The 13390-nt window shown below is 43.0% G+C and overlaps 1 protein-coding gene across 2 annotated transcripts in view; it reads right to left on the bottom strand.

Annotated features, from left to right (window-relative positions):
* CCDC93 (CCC complex scaffolding subunit CCDC93) overlaps positions 1–13390 on the bottom strand; it is an 81957-nt gene that overhangs the window by 59760 nt on the left and 8807 nt on the right. For both annotated transcript variants that reach the window (XM_081141884.1, XM_081141885.1), the window contains exons 4-6: positions 10727–10838; positions 6686–6784; positions 5881–5937 (exon numbers count right to left, since the gene is read on the bottom strand). In XM_081141884.1, coding sequence (XP_080998010.1) covers positions 5881–5937; positions 6686–6784; positions 10727–10838 — 268 coding nt within the window. The remainder of the gene's footprint in view (positions 1–5880; positions 5938–6685; positions 6785–10726; positions 10839–13390) is intronic.

Below are 13390 nucleotides of genomic sequence, written 5' to 3' on the forward strand. Positions count from 1 at the left end.
GATTTCAGAGAGAGGAAGGGAGAAGAAGAGAGAGAGAGAAACATCAATCATGAGAGAGAGTCATTGATCGGCTACAGCCCGCAACCCAGGCATGTGCCCTGACCAAGAATCGAACCCCAATCTCCTGGATCCTAGGTTGACGCTCAACTGCTGAGCCACGCCCAGTTGGGCCACATTTACATTTTATGTGCTGCATAAAAAGGCCCTCTGGCAGAACACACTGGAGGAGTAATTTTAAATGACATGGTCTCTTAGGTGATCCAATAAGTTCAGCAAAGCATTTCCTTTCAACTGGACTGGAAGCTCTAAGAAGTCTTTTTTTTTTCTGTTCCTTCTATACTCACATACATTTTAAGTATTACCAAAAATGCTCAATAAACATTAACTGAATACCTTTTGCGGCTTTGGGTAACAATTCACAGGCCCTCTTCACTCAAGGTTACTAGGGAGTCACAGACCTCGCCGCACAGGACAGATTTTCATGAACACGAAAAGTTGCCAGCTCCGAAAAGGAGGAAGTAGGCTGTACAACAGCACACTAAGTGAGACAAATGAGCGATTCCACTCTGAAAGTGGAAGGCAGTGAAGAGAGGCCTGACCTGGGTGGCAACAGTTTCATTTTCTTACATCCTTTGAAAATACTACCTCTCATCAAGCAGACCTTCTATAAAGCGGCTAGCTACTGTATGAAAAGGTGGTGTGGAGAAGTCAAGAAAGTAATACATTTTAAAGAAGAAAGCAGAAGTACTGGAAATAATCCCCAGAAAGAAGAAAAATGAAGCCAAAAGAGAGCCAGCACCTCAAGGTGATGAGCTCAAGTTAGTTCACAACTGCTTTTCTGCCTGGCAATCTGACAAAAGGTCCTAATAGCCTTAGGGATAACCTTTGACCCAATTCCCCTTCAGAGCAGGTGTCCTAAGTAAATAATTAAAGATAAAAGAAAAAGTTTAGCTATGAGGATGTCCTACATAATGCCTCCCCTCCCCAACTAAGCTAGTTAAATTAGTACCACACAATGAATAATCTACAGACACTAAAAATGCTAGGGAGGTACATATATTTGTTGGTGGAGAGAGAGAGCTGAGCTTATACTGTTGATCAAAACAAGCCTGCACTAAAACAGAATATACAATATAATGCTGTTATTCTTTCTTTGCATTTTCTAATTCTCTATTTTGACATCCATAACTCTGTATTTCCTACTCAGAATATCAGTGATTATCCCTGGCTGGTGGTATCATGGGTGATTTAGTCTTTGTACTTTTCCTTTGTTTCCTAATTTTTCATTATTATTATTGGTACTAGCATAAATGAAAAATAAGTTATAAAAATCATGCACCAAAAAAATGGATGGGCTGCATGACCAAGGACAAATGTAAAAGACTGAAACAGTCCTATAAGGTTGGCTAATGACAAGAATGTTACATGTTTTGAAAAATATTAAAATGTTTATAGTTTATTTTTAAAAAAGAGGTTATTTCTAAGCAAGAATAAGTAAAAACCTACTGGTTGAAGCACAATGGTATCATGTTAACTAATGAAAAAAGGAAAGATGACAACCTCCACTTGGCGGCGAACATTCTCCAGCTGGATAAAGGGTCTTCAAATGGGAACAGTCGCAGTAAATGCCCCATAAGCGACTGCTGAGGTGGTAGGGGGGCTCCCAGTCACTTAGAAGTGTCTGAGTCTCTGGGACCCAGATGGATAAGAGCTCAGAGTCCTAAAGTCAAGAACAGTACTGCAAAATTGGTGCCAGGATATGTGGGAAATCAGAGTGCAGGTAAGAGGGAGAAAACTGAAGTATAAACACCTGTTGTGTTGGAGGAGTCAGGTGTAAAATCAAAATCTGGCTGCCGCTTCCTAGCTCTGCAACTACGCAGGGAACATTAGCCTTTTTGAGCTTCAACTTCCTAATTATAAAATGCAAATAACAACTCCCTGAGTGTTGGTGAGGAGTTAATAAGATAATGCTTATAAAATGCCTAATTAGGTGCCAAGCACATAAAAGGCACTCAATCAGTACATAGCTGCTGAATACATTTTACATAAAAGGCTGGGTCTAGAAACTAGGGACCTGTACCTTAGACCTGATTTTAATCCTTAATTTACCATTCACAATTTAAAGTTTGTATTTAGGTAAGAAGCAGGTAAGGAGCAGGTAAGAAATAATAATGAGGCACTTGAAAGGAGACTGGCAAAAGACTGGAGGGGAAAAAAACGCTTTAGAATCTGAGACTTCCAAAGAGCCACAACCCTTGGTCACCTTAGAAAGATTTCATTCCCTTTACTGAGGGAAGGATTCTCTTCAGGGACAGTGACAACCAACAAAAAGCAGCAAGCTGTTTCATTTCTTAAACTGACTCAGAGGAATGAGCCAGGGACATGCACTGCAGCCCTGGAGTTGCCTGTGAGCTTCTGGTACTCATTTCAAGGCTGCAAGGAAGCCCTTGCAGAGGTGCAGGTGGGAGGGATGCAAATTAACGGCAAAGAAGCTCAGCTAAGAAACCTAAGAATCTGGAAGTGAGGAGTATTTTCAGTAGACAGGAAGAGAAGAAAATAAACCCAAGGCCTGGCTCTAGACATCTACAGGAGTTCTTTACCATTCTTGCTAAAAATGTATTGATAGTCAACTGAAGAGTAATAATACATAAAAAAGGAAATAAACTAAGCAATATAAACTACTATCAAAGAGACTTGCAAATTTCTTCCATTTCACTTTATTGTGATATTATTTTCTAAACTACTATCAAAGATACTTGCAAATTTTTTTCATTTTCCTTTACCTTGATGTTATTTTCTAATCAGCTGCAAACACCTTTTTATCTAGAGACTCACGGCATAGTGTTTTGCACTCTGGCTCCATCATCACCAACTTATATAACCTGTGTCTTAGTTTCTTCAACTGTTAAAAAAATACTACTACTTCATAAGGTTGCTGTGAGTTAGATAAAAATGCTTAGAACATTATTACCTGGGCACTATGTATTTGTTATTATCATTGTCTTTAAATTCTACGCAGTCACATTATCAAGAAGAGGATTAATAAAAATCTCTATTACAAATGAAAAAAAAAAATAAGGCCTCTAAACACCTGAAATATAGGGTGTCCCAGAAAATGTGTATACACACACTTTGAATAATTATAAAGGCAGTTTATTAAAATACGTTTCACTGAGAGACAAGAAGGCGTGTAGGTAACTGCAGTACCCATGCCTCCCACAACCACGTCAGAATTACAACTAAAATACAAAACCACCATCACTCAGAACCTCCTGAGATCTGGCTGAACAGAAGCCCTACAACTCGAGAACTGAAGAAGCATCAAGACAGGGAGGAGAGACCGAGATGAGAGGCACAATCTGGGCTGAACCACAGGGACTCGGCCGGGCCCACACCTGGTGCTGTGGTTTAAACCCAGGAGGGATCTCTCTGCGGTGGAGGCTTCCTAGAGCAGTGAGGGGTCCCAACCCCACATCAGACTCCCCAGCCCAAGGTTCTAGTGCTGGGAAGAGAAGTCCCCACAACTTCGGGCTATAAAAACCAGCAGGGATTATAGCTCAGGAACAGAGGCTGCAGGAATCCCAGGCAGCTCCTCTTAAAGGGCCGGCGCATGGACTCAGACGCCCTCCCCCTGAGCTCCAGCACTGGGCAGCAGCCTGAAAGGAACCTGGGACCTTCAGAAAGGAACTAACTTGCCTGGAATCAGGGTGAGAGCTAGAAAGGAAGCTTTGTCATAGATAGAAGCGCTGGCAGAGGCCATTGCTCCTTTGATGAGCCCTCCCCACACAAAGCGGGCAGGCAGGCAGGTCCCTTCTCTGAATCTGCCTCACACCTTTCACCCCACCCTGGTGATTCCCAGAGACCCTGCCCCTCCCTACCTGCAGGCTCATCCCAGCCATTTCCAATGGCTTTTCTATGCAAGTGGCCTCTCAAGCCCCATGCTTAGGACTTTCCTAAAATATCTCAAACAAGCAGCAGCTGGCCTCAGCATGCCCCATATCTCTCAATAAGTGGCCCCAGGCCCAGCACTAGCGTCAGCCTGCACTGGTTCATAGCTTGGCCTCTCCTGGACACCTCCAAGTCCAGCACAAGTAGCAACCATCTACGGTTTGCTCTGTAGCTCATGCTGGGTGGCCCTGGGCAGGGCACAGGCAGAGGCTGACTTTGCACCTCCGAGGAGGCTGGAGAGAGAGTGCACCCGGTGGTCAGACTCGACCATGCTGAATTACAATCCTACCACACACTCAAGGGGCAGACACGGTGAACACCAAAGCTCCAATGAAGTAAATCCTGCTCCACAGAGGTAAGTGAAAAAAAGAAAACCTACAAAATTATATTTAAAGTAAAATTCCAATTCGGTATAAAAATGCACATTAAAAACATGAAAGAGCGCAGCCGGGCGTGGCTCAGTGGTTGAGTGTCGACCTAGGATCCAGGCGATCAGGGTTCGATTCCTGGTCAGGGCACATGCCCGGGTTGCAGATTGCAGCCGATCAATGACTCTCATCATTGATGTTTCTCTCTCTCTCTCTCCCTCTCCCTTCCGCTCTCTGAAATCAATAAAGATATATTTAAAAAAATAAATAAATAAAAACATGAAAGAGCCTGGCTGGGCGTGGCTCAGTGATTAAGCATCGACCTAGGATCCAGGCAATCTCGATTCAATTCCTGGGAGGGGAACATGCCCCTGTTGCGGGCTTGCAGCCAATCAGTGACGACTCTCTCATCATTGATGTTTCTATCTCTCTCCCTCTCCTTTCCTCTCTCTGAAATCAATAGAGATATATTAAAAAAACAAAAACAAAAAAACCATGAAAGAAATACATCTGACCATCAAAAGTGGCTGCTTCAGTGTTGTGAGATTAAGGTTGATTTTCTTCCCCTGCATTTATCGGCCTTAAAAAAAACTGTAAAGAAGTTGTAAACTGAACATCTATTTTATAACGAGGAAAAAATTACTCCACTGTCATATTATGTGCTCTTTTTCTTATTACTTAATACTGTCACCAATTCTGAAAACAGTATCTGGTTGCAAAGTGTAGCTAACCTAAAGGTTTTTCACTCCTCCCTGTTCCAAAATGGAATTGAGAAAAGATGCAAATTACAACTTACAACTATAAAGTGAGAAAGACTTTTTTTGTTTTGTTTTAAACAAGTACTTCATGCCTTTCATCATCAAATGATTATTATTCGTTTCAGAATAATCACCTTGGGAGACCACATACTTAAAGTAAAAAATGTGCAAAATAACACTATACATTATTTTTGGAAAAGAATTTACACCCAGGCATTGAGGCTTCACTCCCATCAGCTCAGGTAGGAAGACTGGGGTGGGAGGGCTGACAAGGTTCTGCTGGGTATGGCCCAGAGTGTTTTGAAAACGCCCAAAGCTCTCCTCTGTTCCTTGCACTGGGGAAACTGGCACATGCATGCAGTCCCCCATGGTTAAGAAACACTGTGTATGGTGACAAAGAACATTCCAGAGTTTCCTACACAAAGCTCAGAAGCTACTCTGCCTCTCCAAAGCCACCACGAGGGTGGTGACCTCAGTTTACCATCTCCAGTTCATCATCCACTTTTTTGGGAGCTATTCATAATTTATATCTGACACTGACACAAATGAGGAAGGACTTTGGGTTTGGAAAAGTTCTCCCTTAAAACGGGAACTAAGAAAAACACAGGGCAGTGGTTGTGGCAAGGTCTAGCTGTGAATGGTGGTGTCCAAATATGGGGCACATAAGACAGGCAGGGCTTCCATCACACATATCAGGTCAGCTCCTGGGCAATCCCAGCAGACAGAAACCTCAGGGACCAGGGTTTTGTGATTTAGATCAAAACGCTGTTTGGAGGCTGTGAGCCTATCTGAGAAGGGGAACTTACTGAGACGTCAACAACTGTCTTGATCGCCTTTTCTTTTCTCTTTATGAAGTCATCATCCTGTACAACAAAACACAGGGATTAAATAAATCTTGTGAAGAATGAAACTCAACTGGACTGCTCAGAAATCTGTCTTATAAACTGACTTCACATCACACCTTTGCCTGAAGAAGTCCCAATTTTCTAACAAACTAAAATATATCCTATATGGGGAAAAGCTAGGGCTTCTGCAGATGGCTCCTAAACAAATTCCTATAGCTGGTAAGAAAAAGGGGTATCACAGGTGCAGACAAATGTTCATGTTTCAAATCTTTATGAGCTCTGAAACCTCAGGCAAGTTACCTAACCTCTAAGCCTGTTTCTCCATCTGTAAAATGGGACACCACCATCCATCTCAGGGAGCATAAGGAGTAGAAGGTATGTGATATGCTGGGACTGGAATACAGTCAGAATACAACAGCTACCAGCTACTGTTGTTGGGATTATTATTAACCTGTTACTATAGGAATGTCCTAGGCAGGTAGTCTCTCAAAAAGCTTTATGTGACTATACAAAAATATACCCAATGTTCTTATAATTTAAGAAAAGTTCTGGATCGAGTACCAAAATTTAAACAAAAGGATGAAATTATAGGGCTTTACACTCAGTGCCCATAGAAAGAGGCAGTTCTCAATGCTGAACCAGTAGAGGCACAGATGCCACATTGGGGGTGGGAGTGCAGGGTAGCCTGAGCTTACTGAGCTCCTTCCCAGGGAGTCTCTAAGTGTGCACTCATAGTCTCAGTGGACAAGAAAAGTAAAAAACTGACCTCAGGGAGACTGTAGGTTTTCTGGAACTGGGATATAGAGTAGGAGCGGATGTAGTCACCCATCTCTTCTTTTGTTTCTATAGCTCGCTTCACCAGCCACTAGGGAAGAAAGTTAGAAATGTGAGTAGGGATGAAATACCACCATGGTGAAGGTCAACTCAGAGATGGCATAACTCGTGAACCCAAATCACTGTACTTGAATGGACCAGGTGATGAGAAACTATCTGTGTACTGTCCTATAGGCAAAGCCACAGGCTGGGCATATGGGATGCTTAGATCCAGTGGGACCTAAAGCTGAGTAGCTGTGCAGAAGATCACCTCAGATCCTCAGGACTCAGTTTCCCTCTCTGGGTAAGGTGGAGATGAGACTATCAGTTCCTTTCACCTCACAGAGCTGTTGTGGGAGCACATGAAATCACAAGTACTAGAGTGATTTGTAAATACCTGAAGCACAACATAAAGAGAGCTATTGCCCACAGCCACCTGGTTGGTTCTAGGCAGATCTTAACGCAGCTCTTTCTCCTGTGCTTTATACCACAGATCAGAGAATAGGGAAGAACCACAGAGAACACCTTCATCTGACAGATTAAAAAATCCCCAAAATACTCAGATTTGAGAATAGGGTGTACTGAGTACACAGCCCTATGCTTAGGGGTAGTTTGGTACTCACAACATTTTTTCCCTCAATCCACACACCATTATAGAGCAGTTAGTATTGGCTGCATTTTACAGAACCTGAAACTCAGACAGGCTATGTAATTTGCCCACTGATCCATAGCTAGCAAGCCACAAAGCTGTGAGTCACAGCTGTGAGGATCTTCCACGCTAGAAGCCTGGAAGTATAGGTTTATTATAAATGTTTCTCCGTTCTACTGGGCTGATATGCAGAAGCAGCCACACTTCCTTTTCCCCCACTTAAAACTCCAGTTAATTAAAACATACGCCCATGCCCACACCCCACACCCCGCGGATGATCCAGACGTTCTCAGAGAGGGAATGTAAAGAGCAAAAAAGAGCCTTTGCTTCTCCTCTCTGGCTCTTCATTCATTCCCTTTATTACTGAAGAACATTATGGAAGGCGAGCCCATCTGTCAGGGTTGTCATTCTCTCTCCAGAGGGAGCTATTACATCTCACAAGCAGTTTTGGGGCAGTAGTTTTGTTTCCCCAAGAGCACAGCCACACTTGGCAAAATTTAGCTAAGAAGGTAGGCACATGGCACATAACATGGTGTGCCCACAGGGCTGGAAAGAATGCTTGCTCATGGAGGGGGGTCAGTTCTAGCAAAGGTCACATTTAGAAAGTGAATGTTTAGGAAGTTGCCCAGGATAGGGGTATCTGCAAGTAACTGTATGAGAAATATTCTTTTGTTGTTAATATCTTCCATTTATTTCCATCACTCCAAACAATGACCTCAGGTAATGACTAAAATCCAGAAGCAGGGCAGAAAGACAGCATTCAGAATTACTCTAGTCCCTTACTGTACCCCATGCAACGCGATGGCCCAGGACAACTAAGGAGGCTGACCCTTGCTCAACTCAGTTTTGCTCTGCTTTCCTTCAGATGGAGAGATCCAGTTTCTAGGCTTTCACACTAGTTTCCTTTTCAGATCTGCCTCCATTAATCAGATGTATACTGAGTTATTATTTGGCTGGATCCTGAATGTGTGGTTAGATGAGGAAAGTAAAGCCTGTTGAGTCATAGGATTCCCTTAGAGAATTTGTCACTGCTTTGGAGTTCCCACTGTGAAGGGCTACAGAGGGAACCTCTGAGATGACCAAGCTCTGCCACAGGTCCCAAACATTTGAAAAAAATACCCTTACACGGTTCACGTGTCCAGCATGGGAGAAAAAGATGTGACCTAGAACTAACAGTGGCTGGAAGGTAGATTGTTTTTCTCTTGGCTGGCATTCAGACAGCATTACTACAACTTCACTAAACAGTGTGAATGTGGGTGGTGAGCCTCTAGAATCACACTGACAGTGAGTTCAATGGTTCACAATCCATGGTCGATGACTGTTCTTTCACTGGTCTCCAGCAAAACAGGAAAAAACTACAGGCATGTGGTGAATTTTTCATAATGCTAAAGGTATTACATTTGAAGACTTGTTCTTATTCTGAGATTGGAGTTAAATGACATTTCCTTTAGGAAATGATGGTGAAAGAAAGATAGTTGTTACTTTAAAAAGCATCTTTGCCTGGCAAAATACAGGTACAACCGTCAGTTAACCTCCATTTTTGCTTTTAAATTTTACAGGCCCATGAAATTAAGAAATCTAGTAACCACTAGCCTAGGCTCTCATATCCAGACAGAAAGCCCTCCAGCATTCTATTCACAAAATGGAACCATTCATCACAGACACTCAAAATGCCCAAACTATAGAGGATCACTTCCTTTCATCTCCTTCTCAAGTTTGGACTAGATTTTTTGCTCTCAAAGTTCCAGAAGAGGGTTGAGTAGGTCTAATCACTAGAGATCCAGGCTTTCGGGGAAAAGGCAGTAACTTCACAGTGTGATGGTGTTGGAGGTTTCAGAAACAATCAACACAGGGTCCTTACTTCCTGTTTTCACAAAGAGAATTAGGTGCCATTTCCTTGAATCAGAGAGACTGAAAGGCTACCAAAGATACAAATCAAATTTTGAGTAAAAGTCTTAGGCTCAAATTTACAAATTTCATGGTATTTGATGTGAAGTCTAATGCAGGGACGATAACACTTATAAAGCACTTACTAAATGTGCCCATCCTTCAGCTAAGTGCTTTACACATAGTCAAGTAATTCTCATCTTATCAGATAGGTACTATTATTATTTCTATTTAACAGATGAGAAGTTAAGTCTTTGCCTAAAGTCACACATCAGAGCCAAGATTTGAACCCAGGAAGTCTCCGGAGTCCATGCACCTATACAGTATAATCTTGACACAGGCTTAAAAGATTTTTCTAGCCAGGGCTGCACAGCTTTCTCCTTGGCGGCTCCATGAACGGTGGAGTGGGAAAGTACTAGGCTTGGAGACAGAGCCTTTAGACTGGAACATTTGCTTTTCTATTCTGCCTGTAAGCAAATCAATTACCCTCTTTGAGTCTCACTTTCCTCAGATGTTAGACTGGGATAACAGATGCTTCAAAGACTCTCAGGATCGGATGCAGAGTACTGTTCATAGCACAGGCAGCAAAGGTTAAGTTCCTTTGCTCCTCTTTTCAAGGTGTCCAGACGGGAGGCACACAAGAACTGCAGAGAATACAGGGAGCTGTACGGCATGAGTCACTTAATCACAGGGTCTTGGGGAAAAGCTGAGGTGGATATAAGCCTCCCAACAGACATTCAGTCATCAGATAGGACTGAATGCCTACAAAGTGCCAGATAGTCCATGAGGTGCTGGGATCACAATAGTGAGCAGGACAGCCACAGTGCCTGCCTTCATGAACCTTACAGTGTGACAGAGAGACGGAAAAATAACCACACACTTGAATATACATGGTACAAACTACAGCAGGGGACATTCTTGTGAAGAAAGCGAATGTGGTCATATGAGTGGACATGGCAAAGGAACCTGTTCTAGAATACGAGGTCAGGGTAAGCTTTCTTGAGGAGATTTGGTGGAACTAAGGTCTGAACTAAGGTGGAACTAAGGGAAGAGCTTCTCAGCTGGGGGGAAGGCCCCGTGACAGAAGAAAGCATAACAACTATGGGAAAATCTGAAAGTCAGAGGGACTAAAACAGAAAGAACAAAGAAAAGCAAGGAATGAGGCTGGATAGGTGGGAAGTGGCCAGAGCATGGAGGCAGTGGAGTCCTACCTTTACCAGAAGGACAATAAAAAACAACTAATGGGGAAATTCAGAGTTCAGGTGACAGTGTGAAACTAGGGGAGATGGAGTACCAGTGACTTTCTGAGGATGACGTCAGGAAACATCACCATGTTCTGCTGCCACCAAATCCATATCACACCCATTAGATCCAGGATCTAGGCCAGACAGCCCAAGAGCCAGACCCATTACAGGAATTCAATGTTCAGAGGACAAGAAACCACGAAGAGGCTCTCACCTGAACAACAGGAAATATGTGAATAAAATCCATCCCCTGGATCTGATGAGGCTCCAGCTGGTGTGGACACTTCATTCTTGGCAGAACTGAGACAATTTTTTCTGATAGAGCTCTATTTGCAAAAACAACAAGCAAAGAGTGAGAACATACTAAGCGGCCCTTACAACATCTCTCAAGTCTGGGCAGCATCCCAGAAAACTCTGGGGCTTCTCAATGCCAGACCATGACCAAGTTTCTCCTGGCTTACTGCAAAATAGAAAAAACAAGCACAATTTAGATGTGTGTGTGCATGTAAAGCGAAAAAACTGCCTTCATCCTTTATTCTAAGACTGTGTGCTTCCTACATTTTATATTAAAATATTTTGTTTGTCTATGAAATTATAGTGATATTTGAGGTAGTATTATTTTATAACATCTTTACATAACATAAAAAGTTATCAGTGTCCCATATTCTTTTGCATTTCATTTTACTGACCTACTTTTTCCAAAAGTCTGGGAACCACTAGGTTACACATTTAAAAAATTGTTGTAGCCCGGCTGGGCATGGCTCAGTGGTTGAGCATCGATCTAGGATCCAGGAGATGGAGGTTCGATTCCCAGTCAGGGCATATGCCCGAGTTGTGGGCTCGATCCCTGGAGGGGGCCGTGCAGGAGGCAGCCTATCAAAGACTCATCGTTGATGTCTCTCTCTCTCTCCCCCATCCCTTCCTCTCTCTGAAATCAATAAAGATACACTTAAAAAAATTGTTGTAAATATCAGTTATGCAAGAAATAATTACCAGACTTGTGCTAAGTGCCCAGAATATTAAGATGAAACATGAGGCTTCAAGCTCAAGAAAAAATTGATGTTTCTATCTCTCTCTCTGAATTCAATAAAGATATATTTAAAAAAAAAATTGGACTTCTCCGGTACAAAAGCACTTTTAAAATAAAAAAGTTGCCTTTAGTTTTTTGATACTCTAAAATCAATGCTATATTTGGGGGAAGCATGTATTCTCACTCTTTTTTTCCCAGAGAGAAATTTCCCGCTTCTTATGAGGGACACTGATCTCTCTCCAACCTTTACCTCAGTCCTCCCCCTTAAAGGCTGGGAGTAGGAGGGAGGACTCAGGCTCCCTGAGGTCCTGAGGCATCCTCCCTCTGCTGGAGAGATTTTCAGCTCAACCTGAGCCTGGGTGGGACAGTTTTATGGCAGGAGTGATAGAAGGACTTGTGTGCAAGCCCATTTCACCACAGACTTAAGCCTCCTTCTCTAAATCTGCTGATACTTGATCTCCAACAGTCTTCATCTGTCTAAATTGAGTCAGATTCAAGGGGAGTGCATAAAGGTTATTTAGGGGTTCTGCTAAACCCCACAGCCATGGCAACAGACCAGGAACCTTGAGAAACACACAAGGCATGGACCTATGGGCCCAGATGGAGAAATGGGGGCTCAGCCTACGTGGATAGTTTAGGTTATATCCTCATTTAGGACCCTTAAGAAAGATCTCAGCCAGTTACAGCAAACACTTGGCCTTGTTTACAAGTGTAGAACTCCTTGCTAATAGATGAAGGCCCTGGTGAATGAGGTCACCAGGTCTTACCAGATGCTTCAAATTCAGTAAGTTTGGAGTTCACCAAAAGTGCTCCTGGCCAAAGAAATCTTGTACATCTTTATCTTCTTGCAGTTCCATAAGCCCTCGCAGGAGACAGGCACTCTTAAGGCCAACATCTAACTCAGGCCTGGCTGAGAGCAGTTATCTTACCTATGTTCCCTTAGTAGGTTTCATCTCCTCAGACCTGGTAGAAACTAAATAATCTAGGGACAAAAGCTAAATGGCTCCCCAGGGAATGGTCCCTGGAGAACAAACTGCAAAAACATTTATATGCAGAAAGTAGCTATACAAGGTGGGACCAAGGTTAAAACTGCAGAAGGAAACAGCCACAGCCCAGCTCCACTGATCTGTAATATCAACATTAAGTCCAATATGTTAAGAGAATACAATTTGGAGAGAGGAAGACTGATACCCTATGGTACACATTCACAGAAGGTAGGAATTATCCACCCAGGATGGAAGCATACAGGAGGTGTGATTTATCCAAAAGGTTCGAGATATGTAAGAAAACTGTCATGTGCCTCTCAGCCACTTCTGCAATCCCTCCTTTCTGAGCAGCCTGTCTATGGTTCATGTGCATCTTTCTCACTGGGAAAGCCTGTGGTTGTCCAGCTTTTCCTGGGGCTCGAATTGGATAGTTTGGCAGGGAAATTCCCCCCCCCCCCAAATATATCTTTATCGATTTCAGAGAGAGGAAGGGACAGGGAGAGAGCTAGAAACATCAATGATGAGAGTTGTCATTAACCGGCTGCCTCCTGCACGCCCCCAACTAGGGATCGAGCCCACAACCCAGGCATGTGCCCTGACCGGGAATCGAACCTCTATCTCCTGGATCCTAGGTTGATGCTCAACTGCTGAGACACGCCTGGCCAGGCAGTAGGGAAATATTAACAAACCCATTTGGCAAAATATCTAAGGCTCTCTCTCTGATAAACTTTATGTTTTATTTTCATCTCCAGAAGACTCCTATACTTTGAAACTTGAGAGGGGAAGAAATGGGTACTTAATTGGTGCTGCTCTCCAAACTCCAAGCTTAGCAAATGAAAATAATCACCAACCCTGGCTTTGT

The sequence above is a fragment of the Miniopterus schreibersii genome (assembly GCF_964146895.1).
Source record: "Miniopterus schreibersii genome assembly, chromosome: 7".
NCBI lineage: Eukaryota > Metazoa > Chordata > Mammalia > Chiroptera > Miniopteridae > Miniopterus > Miniopterus schreibersii.